The 18,843-nt window shown below is 42.2% G+C and overlaps 3 protein-coding genes across 3 annotated transcripts; 2 read left to right on the top strand and 1 right to left on the bottom strand.

The window, feature by feature from the left end:
* Positions 1-700: 700 nt before the first annotated feature.
* LOC117427066 (aldehyde dehydrogenase family 3 member B1-like) lies at positions 701-6,940 on the top strand. The gene is made up of 10 exons (XM_034901498.2): positions 701-916; positions 1,913-2,108; positions 2,679-2,789; positions 3,514-3,634; positions 3,834-3,919; positions 4,196-4,277; positions 4,450-4,839; positions 5,162-5,328; positions 5,740-5,839; positions 6,199-6,940. Exons 1-10 carry the CDS (start codon positions 861-863, stop codon positions 6,396-6,398), a joined length of 1,509 nt encoding a protein of 502 aa, XP_034757389.2. The 5' UTR covers positions 701-860; the 3' UTR covers positions 6,399-6,940.
* LOC117427824 (corrinoid adenosyltransferase MMAB-like) lies at positions 6,934-10,461 on the bottom strand. The gene is made up of 9 exons (XM_058994384.1): positions 10,219-10,461; positions 9,678-9,742; positions 9,082-9,175; positions 8,683-8,740; positions 8,511-8,583; positions 8,048-8,145; positions 7,845-7,909; positions 7,576-7,635; positions 6,934-7,316 (listed from the first exon to the last, which is right to left on the bottom strand). The coding sequence occupies exons 1-9, from the start codon at positions 10,329-10,331 to the stop codon at positions 7,226-7,228; spliced, it is 717 nt and encodes a 238-aa protein (XP_058850367.1). The 5' UTR covers positions 10,332-10,461; the 3' UTR covers positions 6,934-7,225.
* A 27-nt stretch (positions 10,462-10,488) lies between these two features.
* On the top strand, positions 10,489-18,475 carry LOC117427823 (mevalonate kinase-like). The gene is made up of 11 exons (XM_058994383.1): positions 10,489-10,686; positions 10,898-10,990; positions 11,492-11,639; positions 11,757-11,904; positions 12,712-12,867; positions 13,084-13,187; positions 13,415-13,460; positions 13,917-14,007; positions 15,135-15,251; positions 15,980-16,133; positions 17,477-18,475. The coding sequence occupies exons 2-11, from the start codon at positions 10,913-10,915 to the stop codon at positions 17,626-17,628; spliced, it is 1,194 nt and encodes a 397-aa protein (XP_058850366.1). The 5' UTR covers positions 10,489-10,686; positions 10,898-10,912; the 3' UTR covers positions 17,629-18,475.
* Positions 18,476-18,843: the final 368 nt, after the last annotated feature.

The following is an 18,843-nucleotide window of genomic DNA, read 5'->3' as shown; positions in this document are numbered from 1 at the left end:
AGCACACACCTGTCTCTACTTGAACAATCGGCTCTGAACTGCATGGTCCTTCTCATTGTTCATATAAGACCACTCATACATGTTTTGTCAGTGTAAGAGAGACCTGCAGCCAGCCATGTGCAATCCAGCAAAGAGGAAATGACAGGTAAGATAAGGGTCTTCAAGGCAATGAAACACTTTCTCAGCTTCTCCTAATGGTAGCAATGGTATTCCAGATCAGTGGTTATGAAGTGCAATACGTCTTGAGTTCAGGCCTCCATACACTGATAACAAACTGATAATAATGATATGCAGTGTACCCGGAGAGCTTCAGGAATATGCAGCTATAGTCTATGAAAAGATGACCAGGGAACACTTAAAGGGGCAGAAAAAACATTACAAATAATAATAATAATAATAATAATAATAATAATAAATAAAACTCTGGATTTTTTATTTTTTTTTATTTTATTTTTTGTGCTCATTGAACATTTTCAAACACTTACACAGGAAGTTTGTTTTTGCATTTCAATTTGATGGACTTGCTTCTACCAAACTGTCCAGTCCAAGTCATAAGAAACATTATGTAGCTCCAAGGCTGGCCATCAGTAAGTGCTCCACAGCAGTATCAACCTTATCATACCTGTCTATAGGAACTACCCCCACATTCATGGTAATGAACAATTAACGAGTCAGGTGGGTTATTTGAACCCCGTCCCTCCCTCTCACCCGGCTCAGCATTCTGCGCAGACTCGGTAATCGACCAGCCACTGGTCCCAAGGACTGCATCAAAACCAACAACTTTGGAACTGAGTAGTTCTGAATACGATTGTCGCTTCGGTGTTATTTATATTACTGAAAATAAGCGACGCGTTTGAAGAATGTTACCTTCACCTCCCAGTCCGTCTCCGGCGCGGTGGTTCAGAACTTTAAGAAGGTAAGTAGGAGGCTAGTAACTAAACTTTTTTGTTTAAGAGTCCGGTAGGTTTAATAAAACTGTAAAGAATAGAGAGCTCATGCACAGGGTACTAGACTTGTGGAACTGGTATGTTTTGCTTACGCAGGTAGTGTATTCAGTTTTAAACTGGGTGTTGAACTAACACTGTTTAACGCGATTAATGTTTATTATTATTATTATTATTATTATTATTATTATTATTATTATTATTATTATGTATATTTTAGGTGTCGCTCTTTATGTTGGGTTATTTAGCGTTTATTTCATCGAACATTGTTTTCAGTGTTCTTTTTTGTTTGCTTTGACCTTATAATACGATTGGTGTTAAAACAAAAACGTGTATTTCTTAAACGAAGCCACTGCTTGCATTTGCTCTTTTTCATGAATATAAATTATACAATACATGGTAACACTTTAAAATACATGCATGTTAAATAACTAGTGTTGCATACAGTTTGCATGGACTCTCAAACAATACGCAACCCAGTAATGGTATTAGACAGGGCTCAGATTACCTAACTGTGTACATCGTGCAGAAAGAGGGGTGGTTGATGCTACAGATTTATGAGGAATCAATAAACAGCCTGTGTTTTTTTTTTCATTTATGGAATGTGGCATGGCTAGGTTTTTATGGATTATATTTCTTGTTTTGGTTTTACACAGTTGCATTTGAGCTGACACTAAGCGTTATTAAGTCACCTGTGGCTCAACCCTTTAATGGTTAAGATGCTCACTTAGGGCCTGCAAGATTGCCAGTGTTCACCCAGCTGTTATATTGGTTCGGTATTAAATGCCATATTTTTGGATCCACTTGTCTTGCAGCCACAGTTTCACTGTAAATACTGAAGAGCTTGCTTAAACATGCATGCAATTGGTACTACCTAAGCTACTATGGTTAAAATGTCAGGGGTGAATTCTATGTCATTTATAATAAATGAGAAGCTGCATTGTTGTCTCCGTTGTCTTTGCTCCCAGAACTAAATCCACTGAGCAGAGTTCTAAATTGTCGCTGTCCGTCTGCACTGAGCTCCTGAGGAAATCCCGGGAAGCACTGGCATCCGGGAGGACTCTTCGGGAGGAGTTCCGGCTCTCACAGTTGGAGGCGCTGATGCGTATGCTGGTGGAGAATGAGGATGAGTTTGTGGACGTGCTGCACAAAGACCTGCACAAGGTAAGCACGGGGCGGGGACCAGCTTGTTTGATTCTCACCTGAGCACAGCTTAGACATGTTTCATTTCTTAACGTTGCTTGTGAGGTCCTGCGCTTCGGGGGTAACCTGGACTGGTTCCAGCTCTGCACCAGCACCCCAGCATGGGATTTGCAATACTGTAATACTACCATCCCATAAATTAGAGCTTCTAGCTGACAGCTTAAACTACAATGTTATGTTGCTTACACTTGCCAGATGCACGAAGCTGCACAATCTCGGGACATATTTGTGAAATGAAAAAGAAAAACATTCAGAAGTAATTAACCTCTGCATTGTTAAAACCGCGCTCTCAGTTTAGAAAGCAATTAAGTTTGCACTCCTTTTAAAATGTTCAAGTAGCAACACAGAAAACGCATTAGGTATTGAATGAATTGAGTGGCTGATACTGTTGCTCTAAGGTTTTAGTAAATGGCTAAATCTTTAGTGGTAGCACATGCTGTACTTGCAATTCTATGTGTGTTGGTACTGCATTCACTTGTGTGATCATAGAAATGAACTGTAGATAATCTCTGTGTGTGCGTGTGATGACAGCCCCGGTTCGAGACAGTGTTGTCGGAGCTGATCCTGGTGAAGAATGAGGCTCTCTTCGCAGTCAACAACCTCAAGAAGTGGATGAATCCCGAGTACGTGGCGCGCAGCCTGGTATGATGAGACCGGGGATCTCAACACTGTCGGGTCTATTACAGGACTAAAGAAACCCCTCGCTCCCACACAGAAACAAAGTACACATAGTAACAGGAGGCACCATCTTCTTATTCATGTCTCTCCAGTTATTCACCCTGTTCTGCACATTTGTGTTCTATACAGTCACACTTTTGCATTGCTCTTCAGTGTTTTGCCTAAACAGGAGATTTTCCTGATGTAATTGGATTAGAAATTGGTGTCTCGCACTGTAAGCACATGATCAAAAGTATTGCCCAATCCTTGGCTCCACAACAAAGAAGTCAGTTGTGTCCTGTATTCGCTGGGAGGTTTGCATTTAATTTCAGCACTGTGGGATTCATTGATCCAGAACCTTGTCTTGTTAGAATTGATGACTGTGTACATAACTTATAATCGTATGGATACAACAAAGAATGTTCATTTTTCTTCATTCTTAATAGCCTCCCAAGTGTTTTATTTCATGTCGGAAAAACACTTTGCTCTGTGATGCTAATTAAAGCGATTGTTCACTGTAATGAGCGATCTCCAACTCCTATTAGAATTCAGAAAGTGAGATGAAGTCTATGGAGGACTCCAGTCTAAAACACATTTGTACCACTGAATATTTGTTCTGCTTTCTCAAGAGCAGCAAGCGGAGAGGGGGGTTGTGTTTTGATTAGATGGAAGGGATTTTAAAGGTCGTCTTGTCTTGTGTGTGTGACAGGTGACCTCACTGGATGAGTGCTTTGTGGTGAGTGAGCCCCTGGGAGTGGTGTTGATCATTGGCTCTTGGAGTTCCCCTGTCCAGCTGAACCTTGTCCCTTTGGTAGGGGCTGTGGCTGCAGGTAACAACCCTTCTAAACCCATGCAAAATTGAGCGACTTCACCCATAACATGCCTAAATGCATGCAAGATCTACTACTGACTCTTACTAGCAGCGTTTCATTTTATTTTAGCCTGGCAACCTGGTTTGGCTTGTGGAATGCAATGCTCAATAAAACAGTTGTACTTCTGTAGTCTGATGTTTTTCTTAACTATTTGCAGGTAACTGCGTGATCTTGAAACCGTCCGAGATTAGCTCACACACAACCGAGCTGCTTCAGAGACTCATCCCGTCCTACCTCGACACTGTGAGCATCCAATAAGCTAAAACATTCATCATATCATGAAGATTAATACTCTGTTAATTTGATCTAAAGTATAATTCAGTGTTGCTCTCGGGTATCTGATTGGCTTGTAAAACATTGTGGAATATTAAGGTTCCCCTCAAACATCTAAGTATAGTATCATTTACTGACCACTCCTTTCTCTAATCAAGGGGGTTCACAGAATCCTATAGGTTGCATTCCAAACAGGACTGCATATGTTCTAGCTGTGCTCATGTGTCTCCCTCCTGGTATCCACAGGAATGCTATCATGTGATCAGTGGAGGCCCCAGTGATCTCACAGACTTGCTGGAACTCAAATTTGACCACATCTTCTACACAGGTATTACACACAGCCTCGGGTATTAAGAAAACAACATGCTTTTCATGAACAGAAACCGACCGGCTTTGATTCTGAGGTTGAAACTATAAGAAACTTACTGTAGTAGTCTAACGTTTCTACAAACTCTTGCCCTTGTTGATCTGAAGAGCTCTGGGATTGGTTTGGTTTGCAGGCAGCCGTGCGACTGGTCAGCAGGTGATGCAGGCCGCGGCTCGCTCGCTGACCCCAGTCACCCTGGTTCTGGGTGGGAAGAACCCGTGCTACGTGGACCGGGAGTGTGACGTGGGCATTGCTGCACAGCGCATCGCATGGGCGCGCTTCCACAATGCCGGGCAGAGCGACGTGGCTCCTGACTTTGTGCTGTGCCACGCCGATGTGCAGGCCCGTCTCATCCTGGCACTGCGCTCCTACCTGCTGCAGTTCTACGGCCCTGAGCCACGCCATTCCGCCAGCTTCGGGCGCCTGGTCAACGCAGAGCTCTTCACCCACGTCCGAGACCTGCTGCTGGCCAGCGGGAAAGTGGCTGTAGGTGGCGAGATGGATGAGGCAGAGAAATACATTGGTGAGCAGCTCTTCCTTACTCCTCTGCTGCTTTTCCAGCATGGTGAATTTGTCTTAGATTGCTGTGGTCTTCTTGGGTGGCACCAACAGGTGGTCTGTTGAAGTAATTTCAGTGTCGCTTTTTTATACAAACACCCACACACATTTTCTGAAGACATCCAAGTTAAATAAATTGGTCCTCCTTGACTTTACTGGATTATGATGCATACTGGGAAAATAAATAACGTCTTAATAATGAGGAAATGTGTCTCCTGCTTGGAGGTCAGTGTTGCCCCAGTTTATCAAGTTCAGCTCTTGGAGCTTTCCTGGTGTTTTGTTCAAAGCCCCCACGGTGCTGACAGACGTCCTGGAGTCAGACCCAGCCATGCAGCAGGAGATTCGGGGGCCAGTTCTACCGATCATGACCGTCTACAGCGCGGACGAGGCCATCAACTACATCCGGAGGAAGGAGAAGCCCTTGTGTCTGTACGTCTTCTCCAGCGACAGAAAGGTAGTCCTGACACTCATGTTAGGCTAGAGCAGGGGTCGGAACAAACTTATAATCTGCCTCAATAGCTTTTTCATGTTTGTGGGCTGCAGTTACTGTTGCATAGTGGAGCAAACAAGAGGATTTATACACTTTTACTTTAGTACCAGTTACCAAACCTTCTGAACCAGGGGTGTCCAATCACGGTCCTGTAGGGCCATTCCACTCCAGGTACAATGATGTAATTAAATACTTGTCTGGATGGAGGTTTAATTGGTTCAATTAAACAATTTAGAACCGGGTTGGAACAAAGGAGTGGAAAGGGGCAACTTTCAGTAGATGACAAAATGCTGTTATCAGAGAATGTGCTGCTGTTTAAGTGAAGTTTCTGGATGTTTTGAAGTCTCCTTGCCAGTGTCTTGTGGTTTGCTGCAGGTTATCTCGAATATGATGACGTGCACTTCCAGTGGAAGCTTCTGTGCCAATGACAGCGTCCTGCAGAGCATGATGGTTATGCTGCCTTTCGGGGGAGTTGGTAAACGGGAGACTTTTCATGTGTCCTTGCAAGTTTTTCAGCTTCTTGGGGATCACTTTGATTTCGATCAGATAGTATGTTTATTACTGTCACTTTAAATGAACCCAGCTGCAACATCTCTCTGCATTCCTCTCTGTCCATTTTAAATGCTGGGAACCTGTGTAAACCTGTGTTCTCCACAGTTTCAGCGTTTTTCTTTTTGTTTGTAAATCCTTTCTGTTTTCAAATTTCTGGTTTTGATCGGATCTAACCCTCTGCCCTGAAGACGTGGGAGGAAAAAAAAAACCTTCTAGTTGAAACATTTGTCATTGAATTGAATCTGTTTCCTCACCCTCTGCCCCGCTCGTTGTTTCACACAGGAGCCAGTGGGATGGGCTCGTACCACGGGCGCTGCAGCTTCAACACCTTCTCGCACAGGAAGTCGTGCGTCCTGCGGAACACCCGCGTGGAGTGCGTCACGTACCTACGCTACCCCCCCTACGAGGACCGCAGCCTGTCCCTCATGATGTGGGCAAGCTCTCTGTCTCGCAGGAGCCAAGGCTGGTGCCAGATACTGTGAAGCAGAGGGCCTGCTCTCAGACAAGCATTTCATAAGACAAGCATCCGGTCGTTTGGAGTGTGAGGCTCATCTGGCTAAACCTGTAGGAAGGCTCTCCTGGTTGGGTTTGTTTCAAGGATGGTTACAAGGGTATCGGGACACGTTCTGTGGTTCTGAACCCTATTATTTCAGTATAATTATTTATAGGCTGAATGAATTTTCAGTGTTAAAGCATGTGTTGTTACCCACTAGGTATGTATAGAAAGATGGATAGATTGTGGCAAGGGAAATAGGTAATTCCACGGGGGTGGGGAGATTGTACGTAGAATTAAAAAATGTTCTGATGTATTGGTTTTTCGATTTGTAAGGCGTGATGTGAACTTGAGCATGTAGCAACAGATGGAATACCAGAAACAATGTATAGTTGTAATACATTAATGAATAACCTTGCAATTAAAAATCATTATCAGATTTTTTTCTTGAATAGGTTTTGTATAGATTAATCTATATTGCATGTTATCATTTTTTTTTAAAAAGTATACAAATAAATTAAAGATTATTTTTCCCTTGCTTTGAATTGTATTTATTGGGAAATGTACAGTATTATATATTACAAAACATTTAAAAAAATCACCAACACAGAGTAACATGATCCATGATCCATATATATTATTTACAAATCTAATTCAGCTGTGCAGTTATATCAGCTGCCAGGAAGCCAAATATTCCAAACAATGTGGTGTGGGGATAAGGCTGAGGTCTCCAGAGGTCAGGCTCGCCACACACTGCTGCTCCTTGCAGGGGGGCTGAAGCACGGCTCATCCACTGGTCTTACCAGCCTGCTGCTTTCATTCCTCCACCGTTCTTCTGTAAACCATCTCTTCCTTTCCCTCTTTCATAGCTGCAAACCTGGCCAGCGTGAACAAGTAGTCGCTAAGCCTGCAGGTATTGAAAGGTAAGTTGTTATATGAAGAAGACTGTGGATCCTACTACAGAGCAGTATACAACTGCCCAGGAAGTTTGCAATAGAAGGGAGAAGTAATTCAAGAGTAAGCAGTTTCAAAGTTGTGTTTTTTTTTATAAAACAGGCAAGACAAATGATCTAATGAAGTAAGAGCCTGTGTTATTTAATAATTGGGGACTTTGGATGAAGTTTCCTGTGCATAGATGGAACTGGTGTTTCTAAAAGACAACCTACCTGTTAAGATATTTAGCAACACTAGGATCAGCTTCTCCTGCTCGTACGATCGGAGCCACACTGGAAAGAAACAAAAACGCCACTTTAGTTACTGATGAAACGTAATAAAAATAATTGGAAGACCTAGCAGACATATCAGTAATTGCCACATATATTAGTCTATATGGCGGATATCTGCATTTACACTGCGTTGAATAGCTCCACAGACCAGGTTTAAATCCTTTTAATATCTGTTATCTTGATCTGGACACAGACGCGCTCTGACTCACCTGCGCTCCGCTCTCCGACAGACTGCTCTGGCCAGGTGTAGGGCAGCACTGCTCTTCCCTCCTGACTGTGGAAGAGATGCAGAACAAGGTGCAGTTATACAGTTACCACCTCCCAAAAGCATGCAATCACACTGCCTCACCATGGTGCATTTAAAATGGACTTCATCAACAAACTGCCCCTTGTATAGGAAATGAGTACTTACAGGTAGGATGAAATTGGTCAGGGCTGGCAGCTGATCTGTGTATTTATCAATCCAATGCTCCAAATCTGAGACGGGCGTCTCACTAAACCTTGTTTTTTCTGCAAACACAGTACACAGAAAGAGCCTTTAACAGGGATCAGTGGCTGCATTTCAAGAGCAATCTAAACTTGTATCTAGGAGCTGATACTTTCCTCCGTTAATAGTGTAGTGAGTACGAATAACCTCTTCGGTCACAAATTTGTAATTTAATTTTTAGAAATTTTAAAACAGTTTGTGTGAACTCTATGGAGTTTGAGAAGTTGTCCTGCCACAACTTAATTTTATATATGCATTATAAAATAGATACATAGATTAAAGAAACTCAGCATGGTACAGTTGTGCACCCGGTGACTGAAGGGGATATATACAGAATTTTAAAATAAGAATGTGCTACTTTGTGTAGCAATTTTTGGATGAGAGTTACTTATGTGGCTGTCTCTTGCTGAAGTAACTGGGGTAGCAATGTTCGATCCAACATCCTGCAGCACACTCTGGATCTGCGAAATAACAGAAAGTGCTTTCTATGAAATCTCACTTTAGTTTCATTTTGAGATCAAACAAACTATGGTCAGAAATGTTGCCATCCAGACGCTGACCTTGTCAAGCTCCCCCACAAAAGTGTGACCCTGCTCAGCGCAGAACTCTCTCGCCAGCCTGAGAAAGAGAAAAGCGTGCATTTGGCATTTTGTAGACCGTAGTTTAAAAGGACAAAAAATAAATAAACTTGTCGATGTCATCTGCATGTGCTACAGCTTTCCTAGAATGTTTGTTGCCCACAATTTCTCGGTTGCAGTCTGGGATATGTATGGTCCCACTATTTTAGTGCAAACTAGGCCTTATACACTGCACAGGCAAACATGTTCTATGTCACCTGGCTTCATCATTTGCATAACACTGCTGTGCCATGTTCCTGCATTATTTCCTGGATGACCCTAGACTGCTGTCTGCCCAACACCCTGTAATATATGACAGGTCATGCCTGTATAAATAATTACCCAATGGCTGACGTCAGTTCATCTGCAGTTCCTAAAGCTTCAAACACCTGATCTTCCTTTGGTCTTCGCTCCCCTGTGAAAGTGCTAGAGAACCCTTGGAAACAGAAGAAAAAAACCCAGTGATGATATAACTGCACAGACGATATGGTAGGGTAGTGTTTTTGAATCTGTGATGCTATAACTGCACAGACGATATGGTAGGGTAGTGTTTTTGAATCTGTGATGATATAACTGCACAGATGATATGGTTGGGTAGTGTTTTTGAATCTGTGATGATATAACTGCACAGACGATATGGTAGGGTAGTGTTTTTGAATCTGTGATGATATAACTGCACAGATGATATGGTTGGGTAGTGTTTTTGATTTTACATACATATATATATATATATATATATATATATATATATATATATATATATATATATATATAGTTTTCCTGAAACTCATGTGCTTGTTACAATTTGATAACGTTAATATATATATATATATATATATTTTTAGTTAGTTTCCTTTTACAAAGCATATGTGAAGCGCATTCAGAGTAAATACTATACTAGTGCCAATTCTATAGCAAAACAACGAATACAAACAAACCTTTATCTCCTGTCCTTGTGTAAATCTTGGGACTTGCATTGGCTCTTCCAGGTTTATCCGAAGACCTAGAAATTGAGCACGAAACGAAATGCTTACACAATGACGTTGTGTCTTCCAGTATGAACACAGTAATAGCAGGTTTTCATAATTCCCATCACATCTCCTGACAAACGTGTTGTGTAACAAAACGCGCTCAGTCAAACTTAAAAGTGCTGCACAGACAGTATTTGCGAGCGGGCTCCACCTCATTGCATTTCATTACCAGTGCTCGTAGTATTTCTGCACTGACAAATCCGCATTGCAAGAAGACTCCTATTGCATAGCCGTTTAGCCATTCCAGGTTGTATAGTGCTTGATTAGCCCCCGTCTATAGGTAACATGTTCTGGTGTGTCTTATTAAACTCCGAGTAAAACAGGACTTGATCAAGCTGTTATGCAATGTGAGTCTTATTTCTATCCCTGGACTGCTTGTTGGTAGTTTACTGCATTGACAGTAAATTCAGCCTTTAAATAAACACCCCATTTATAATATATAGCTCACCCTTCGTCCTTTACACTTAAACCGCGGTTCCACGAAACACACAGCGCCTTCTCGGCTGTGTAAGCTGAAAGGACACCTCGGAGGGGTAGCCTTCTAAAAATAAAGCCAGCCATTCATTAATTTAGCTAAATATGTTAAAACTGTAGCGCCTTGACTGAAAAAAAACAACACCACCAATCACGTGTCCTTGTTCCTGTCGTGCTTGACCTCTCTCGCCTGCCGTACTCGAGGAGGGACGGTCTATCGGCTCATCATCACACGACCAATGGCACCAGCACTAACTCTAACATCTAATTGGCCCCGGTGTGTTTGCAATGGTCGTTAGTTCTCTGCATTGAGTAACAATGCAAAGTCAGAACTGATTTGCTGTTTTCTTGCGCCTGTCCATCCCAGCAGTGAGAGCGTGTGTCTGTGCCTGTGCATTCATTTCTGGAAGCAGCAGAGACTGGAGTATTTGATTGCCGAAAGGTACGTTTAAATATGTTTAAAATGTGCATGTGTGTGTTAATTTTATATGGAAAACGTGCAGCACCTATTAACACCTAGACTGCATTTATTTAGACCAGGTCTGAGTCAAGAATGACGTCAAAGGCATTAACCAGCTCCGTTCGAGTGGTGACGCGTGCTGTTATAAGTATCGTGTATTCATATGGCACTGCTGTGTGTTTTGTTGTTTCAGAGGGTCGGTTCTGCAATGCTCGCCAGGGAATGCATCGTATCCGCACCTGGAAAAGTTATTCTTCACGGTGAACATGCAGTGGTGCATGGAAAGGTACAAAAAATAAATCCAGTTTTCACGAATTAACTATTGGAGAAGTCGCAGAATCACTTCTGCAGCACTCAAGGTGTTGTCCAGTGCTTCAGGTGTGTGGGCTGGTATAAGTGTACGTGTACAGTTATTGGGAGATAGCTTTTAGCCTGGTAAACAACACACCTTTAAAAAAAAAGGAAAGAACATCATTACAGAACATGGCTTTTCCGCAGGATCTTAGACAACGCATTCCCAGGCCATTGGCTAGGGCTCTATGACAGTGACTCTACTGTCACTGGACTGTGGTCAGAAGTCAGGACAAAATGATAACAGAATAAGCAAACATCACACCCCCTCCTGACAATGTCCTCGCTAGCTGGAATGAAACAACAATGTTCCAGTGCAATGGCATAGCTCAGTTCTGTAATACTATAATGAACACATATAGTATGTATATGTATATACATATAGACTCCTCTAGTCAGTTTAACTCACTAGTTGTAACTCATGTCTGTGTTACAGGTGGCGTTGGCTGTAAGCTTAAACTTGCGGACATACCTCCGAATCCAGCCTGGCGCTGCAGGGAGAGTGTCCATCAACATGCCCAACATAGACACCTTCCTGAGCTGGGACGTGTCCTCCCTGCACACCCTGCTTCCTGCCAGCAGGGGTGAGTCGAGTGCGGGTTCGGCACAAACATCATTTCAAGACTCAGTATTTAAACCCCCCCCCCCCCCTCCCCTGTATGGTCTTCATATAACTGTCAGGTTTGCCCTTGTTTGTGTAGCTGGTTTGCAGAATGCTGTGGAGCCAGACGCAGCAGTGGTGCTGAAGCTGCGTGAGTATGCAGGTCTCGGGGATGGACTGGCAGACACACGCAGCCTGGCAGTACTCGCCTTCCTCTACATATACCTCTCTGTGTTTGCAGAATCCAGGTACTGCTCAATCTGGGTTCATAGGGGACAGGTATTCAAATATCGAATGGATTCGGTGGCAAAAATTGACCATGTACAGCTATGGTGTGGCGGAGTGTCCCGCCCCTATTTAAATATTATTCCTTCTCTCCGCTCCCCGTACTCTCTACTCCAACACCCCAACATCAAGTGCAGAGAGCTGCTGGTTTATATACTCTGGCCGAGGGATTTAACTAGTTGGTAATTATCTTATTATCCCTCGGCCAGAGTCTGCACGCGTTTGGTAAGGATGCATGACTGTCAGCTATTTAAATAATCAGTAGCTGATCAGCCATGCATCCTCACGGGGTTTTTAAATAATAATATAAGACGCGGCGCTTTTACCCGCGCCGCAAACAAAAATACAAATAATAATAAATAGGGGCGGGACACTCCGCCACATATGGCCAAAAGTTTTGCATCACCTTGAATTTTAGGATTCAAGTAAACTACAAAATGATATCGCACAAGTCTACCAGCAGCCACAATAGTAGTACAGTAGTATTTCATGTTAGATTTCGAAATGTCACATTTTTCAATTTGTGTTTTTCGTTGAGTATATGGAAAACTACAAAGCGGTATGTAACTCAATATGTTAACGTAACATTATTCAGCAGGTTTCATGCGACTTTTATGAAGCAAAATTAGGTCATTCTATAAGGTGAGCTGTACATACTGTAATCATTCATAGAAGAGAATTTGTAAACTCCCTGTGTTAAAAAGATAGCATGAAAATGGTCTCTCTGTTCCATAACTAAGACTTTTTGTTTGTGTTCTCTTCTGTTGTAGAGAGCTGCCCAGCTTGACCATGGCTGTGTGGTCTGAGCTGCCCACTGGGGCTGGTCTTGGCTCAAGCGCTGCTTTCTCTGTCTGCCTCTCCACTGCTCTGCTGGCCTCTAGAGGGGCTATCGCCTGCCCGGCTGTAGAAGCAGCGCAGACTGCAAGGTAATCTTTATTCAGCAAAGTCAGGACACTTCACACACTGAGGAGGGCATAAGCAAACAGCAGGGCTCACACCTGAGGGTCCTGCTGGCATGAGAAAGGGTGCATACTCTGTTTATTAATGGAAAAACGCAACACTAGAACAATGTCAAGTCATCTCGGAAATGGAAAGGGGGGACCGCAGCACAAGATAACCCTTTTTAATCCTGTTGGATGCAGGTGGAGTGACGAGGATTTGGAGCTGATTAACAAGTGGGCGTTCCAGGGAGAAAAAATCATCCACGGCAATCCATCGGGGGTGGACAACGCAGTGGGCACCTGGGGTGAGGTCTGCGGAAACTGTTACCTGGCACGATTTAAATATTTCATTGATAGGCAATTACATTGATGCCACGCTGTAATTATTCCCCACATTGCATATCTAGTTATTGTTAATGAATAGTCATTTATACCATGTGAAATCACGCGTTACCAAATTTCTCTGTAAGTAGTTACTTCATTTGATATGTGTTGGGTTCTCAAACCAGCTCGTTTTCTTTATTCCTTGTAGGTGGAGCTTTACGATACCACTCCGGGAAGATCAAGCCATTAAGCAGGTTAGAAATGCCACGCTGTTCCCTTGTGCACATGTCTTATTCGTCATGTCATTTCACATGCAAGGAGAGAGCAACACAGTCATGGCTGCTGTATTAATCTGAAAGAAATCATCCGGTTCTTACAGGAGTGTGACTTCTCTGCACCTGTACTGCGCTTGCATTTATTTATACCCTGATTGGAAGCTGCCACAACTACAAAAAGATCAAACAAATTCAATTTTCCTCTGAGAATTCCTGATCAGATCTTAACATTCCAAACTCTTCCCCGAGGTTCTAATGGAGCAGGGCCTGTGTGTGCACAGAAATATGCATTTATTTGCATTCCATAGACTGAGGGGAAGTGTATCTCTTTTTCCATTATTGGAACGATACAAGGAATCAATGTCATTTTTTATTTCAAATGAATACAATAAAACAGAATGAAAAATGACATACGATGAATGCTTCTATTTGCAGTACTCCTATGTTAAGAATTCTACTGACAAACACTCGAGTTCCCCGGAGTACCAAGGTTCTAGTGGCAGGAGTGAGAGACAAAATAACCAAGGTTTGTGCCCTAATTCTACTCTGCTGTTTCTGACCCTTTTCATTTCAATTGCATTGGCTATCCTAGGGGCCCCATACCCTGCTAGCATGAATAAAACACAGAACAGTAAATAAACCCCATGCTCAGCTTGTGTAGCAAAGCTTTGCCTCCTGTGAGCAATTTGAACCGGATTGGTGATAGCAAAATAAAACCAGCATGTTAGAAAAATCAGGTCTCAGATGGAAATGAAGTGAGATGACACTGAAGTACCAATTCACACGAAAGATCAGAGCAGTTCGGCTGAGGAAGATTTTACAGTTGGCTAAAACATTGATCGTCTTTATCACCGTTTGCGTTGGTTTTGATTCCTCGTAAAGCTGAAGGAAAGGAGTGCCGCAGAATCCCAGGAGTTTTAACAGCGCTGGTTTGTTAGCAGCTCAAATTGCTTAGTTTTTAACCCTGGTCGTAACTCCAATGTACCTGTCCTAATGGTTCTTTGTTCATTTAATTAGGCACAAAGCAAGGTGCCTCACTTCAGCATTAACCTTTGGCAATGACAAATTAGCAATTTTCAAAGAGAATATTGCACTGCGAGGTAATTGCAGATGATCTGGCATTTTCCCATGAACCCACTTAAAGGGAACATGTTGCCAGTGGAAGGTTCTTCTGTCCCTGAGAGAGCCAGTGGTAATCTGCATGCCTGCCGCTTCAGTAATGGGTTCTGGCATTGCATTGTGAAATACAACAGCAGAGTCGAAGTTAATGCAAAGTGTATCCTTCCTTCTCCACTTGCATTTTATCAGCAATTTGCTAAAACCACTGCATCTCCATAATCAATAACACTACAGCAACATTTCTGGCTCTGACTGTAGAAAGCAACAGTTGTTTTTGATTTCTGTGGCTGAACTGGTATGTTGAGAAAAAAAAAAAAATAATAAAAGATTTTAGCAATCATTTTTATTTTTTTATTTAATCATTTGAAAAGAAATTGCTAACTACTAGAATGGTCATGTTAATATCTGACCACCAGATGGTGCTCTATGCTGCCAAATGACTCAAAAGAAGCCTGAAAGCTCTGGGCCTTGAAGTGTTGGAAACAGTCCCAAGAATAATTGTTATTCATTGAATTTGTCTTTTAAATCCTTTAGTTTCCTGCTATAATGAATCCAGTGCTGGACTCAATAGACGCCATTTCCTGCGAGTGTGAGCGAACCCTGATGGAGATGGCGAGAGGACCTGAAATCCAACACTACCGAGTATTAGAGGTGAGGCTCGTAACCAACACCGTTCTAGTGTAATTACTTGGCATAAAAGGCATCGTCCTGTCATCGCTGACATGGACCACCAATAACTGTCTTCCATAAGAGTGCATGGATTGCTGGAAAACAAGATCAAGTCACATCCTGCCAAAAATGTAGGAGCCATACACAATGAAAACTGTAGAACTGCTTCAGTACATTTGAATAAAGGTGTGTTCTTTACGTCTGCTTACTCCCTTTCATCTAAATACAGCAGTAATGTGATGAGTTCTTCACAGTGTCAGCCTTGTTTGCCATGCTAGTTGTGTTAAGGGTTGGGTCAATTCCTGTTTTCCAATTTCAACTCCTTTGTAAAATCAATTCCCAATTTCAATTCCCTTTTAATCAATTCCAACACATCACTGATCAAAATTGCAATTGGCAGTGTTCTGTTAAAACGAGCTTCTCACAGTGGCAACACATTATTTAAATTGAAGTCACAGTTAGTTAATTCAATTGGCTTCAAGTGAAAGCAGTTGAATAACCACAACAATGATTACGTCTCTAAAATATCACTTCCAATTCCTTCGAAGGGATTGTTTTTCAAAAGGAACTGGAATTGAAAAACAGCAAATTGGCCCTGCCCCTGGTAGTGTAACATTGACAGATCTGTTTCCCTTGTGCATTGCACTGTGCTGTAAGCGGTGCTGATGTGTAGAGGCCGTGTCTCAGAGCTGTTCTGTTTTCTGTGTCAGGAGCTCATTGACATTAACCAGCACCACCTGAATGTGATGGGCGTGGGGCACCCCTCCCTGGACAGGCTGTGCCAGGTCAGCCTGGTACACGGGCTGCACAGCAAGCTGACTGGGGCCGGGGGAGGAGGCTGTGGCATCACTCTGCTCACACCAGGTACTGCCAGCCTGCATTCTCCAGAGGGCAGAGGGTAGAGGGCAGAGGGTAGAGGGCAGAGGGCAGAGGGCAGAGGGGAGGGGTCAAAAGACTACAGTAAACAGGGCAGTGATGTCAGCAGGAGGCTAGAACTCAAATATAATGTGTAGTAGACTCTGATATTTATGTGCTAAAGCTTATCTGAAATTTCTTTGTATGAAATAGTTTGTGTCGGAGAATTCAAAAACAAGAAACAGCTCTATATCCATATCCACGAGGCTACTCGTACATCACTAGAAGTACTTAGTAGAGAAGAAATGTTTTATCAATTACTTTCCTTTAAATAGTTTGCTTCAGATAGAAATTACCTTAAAATATGCTGTATTTAATTCTGCATGTATACAATAGTTTAATATATTGTAAAAAATAAATCTTGGTTGCTGTGCAAGATCAGAGCATCCTCTGATGGAGTGAATATCGTAGTGTATTGCACAGCACCCTATATGAAATGATATAATGAATGTAATGCAGATGTACTGAATGCCCGAGAGGTTGCTATTTAGAAAAGTGATCAATAAGGGTGGATTCAGTATCGTAAAAAAAGACATCACGGAATCAACCCACAGATTACAACTACATTCTAAATTATTATATCCCACTGCTGAACAGTCATTGCAGGAATATGGAAAATGGAGCTTGGTAATTATTCTCATTTTTGTAATGGTATTTTATTTTCTCAGAAGCCTGGATAAATCTTGCACACATCAAAACGCTATCGCTCCCACCTCTCAACAAGCACCTTCTCTCGTTAGACCCGCACCGCAGGGTTCATGTCTCTGCAGTTCTCAAATTGCTTTACTTCTGCAGCCACTCATTTGCAGCGTGCCGGGGCCTCTTGCTTGCTCGCTAATGTGAGATTCTTTAGCAGCCTGTTATATCGTGCCCATTACATTGTACCCTGTTGTGTGCCCTTGGAGTCTGATGAGGGTGATTTACGCATTCCTCCTTTTCATTACCTATCCTGCCATTACCTTCGTGTCTCGTTGCTTCACATTATGCTCTGCAGTGTTGTGAATCCGCCTCTGTTAATGCATTTCTAATGTCCTCTTACGTTTCTGAAGTGCCAAAATTCTATCTGGTGTGTGGCTTTCCACCTTCCGCAGGGCATGCCCAGATTATGAAAGGAACGTCAGCCTGCTGTTAACCTGTTAGAGCCTACACAGTCCTTTTTTTGTACATTGTTAGAAAGGTCACCTGTGCTTGTATGGGGGGGTATTTTATAGCTGGGAGGTTAATTGACCTGAACCTGCCCTTTTGAATTTGACATCAGGGGTATAAATATATATATATTTTTTTTTTTTCAGACACTGACAGCTCAGTAGTTGAAAGATCGATACAGGAACTGAAAGACTGTGGCTATGACTGCTGGGAAACTAGTATTGGTGCACCTGGTGTTCTGCATCACTCTCCATCCTCCCTGACGGAAGACGTGTTAAAGATTTTAAACAGTTACTAAGGGGATGTCTGCAACACAACGTTCGATTTATGCTGTCGACTTTCTCAGCCTGTGAGACGCTCTCACCGCAGGATATCAGTGGATTCTCCACCGACACGCATGGTGTTAGACGAGTGCTTCAGACTGCTCCCACCACATATAAACAACCAAACTGATGTTTCTTTGCAAAAATCAGAACACAAGCTGTGTTTATGTCATTTGGTGCATTAAATTTAGAGTTGGCTTTTGCAGTTAACAAAATTAAGTCATAATAACAGTATAGTTAAAGAGAATAACGTTGAAATAACAGGTAAAAATGCTCCAAAAAAAACTACAAAGTAGCCTGTCCTCAATTAACGGGTTCCAGGTGAAGTGCCCCATATGGCTTTAAAATTAGATTCTGCCTATTTAAGAACAAGTCTTTCATTTTCTACTCCGCTAGAAAAAACATTTTGTAAGTAGTCACGACCACACAAGCAGTTGTGAGCTTGGCAGCTCCATGCCACTTCTCAGGTGATCTTTAACTTTCCTAACACAGCCAAACATTCCTTCATCTGAAGCCTGTTCACATGAGTGCAGCACGCACACTGGAGATTACCCTGCGATTTCAGGAGCAGCACGAGCAAGTCTGAACAGTCTGACTTCATCCTCAGCAAAGGCCTGCTGACAAATGTTATTGTTTTTGATGCTTCCTGTTCAAATTCAATGACTTGCCCAGAGCTCCGTACAATTTAGCCTGAAGCCCTTTAATGATTTCCTGTGCTATTAGATAATTGGAGCGATGAAGACAGGGCCATGCGCACCATGCTGTTTGTGTTCTTCTGCGTTTTACGCAAGTAATACTTTGTATTGTATTTCTGTTATTTAATGACAAATGTGCAAGACCTTGTTCGACACACAGTAATAATACCAGACTGACGGCTTGATATTTATTGGAAGCTTCCTGAAAAATGTATTTTAAAAATAGTAAATTTATATATAAAAAAAAAAAAAAAAATCATAATTGAGAGTGTTTTATATTTCAATTTATAGTTAAATGTTTTTGTTTTGTTGACTCAATCTCTCAAACTATATTTAATTTTGGTGCCTTTTCTACAGAATCTGGTTCAGTACAGTAAATGTTGAGTCTAATGGGTTAGAGTCTCTGCATTACTTTTCATTGCCACAAGGGGGCAGTAAAGACTTGTATTAAGTTCACAGGGGTATATACATAATTGATAAATCAACAATCCTCTC

The sequence above is a fragment of the Acipenser ruthenus genome, chromosome 21 (assembly GCF_902713425.1).
Source record: "Acipenser ruthenus chromosome 21, fAciRut3.2 maternal haplotype, whole genome shotgun sequence".
NCBI classification, from domain to species: domain Eukaryota; kingdom Metazoa; phylum Chordata; class Actinopteri; order Acipenseriformes; family Acipenseridae; genus Acipenser; species Acipenser ruthenus.
Note: the sequence above shows the minus strand (reverse complement) of the source record. Positions and strands in the feature narration are given on the sequence as shown.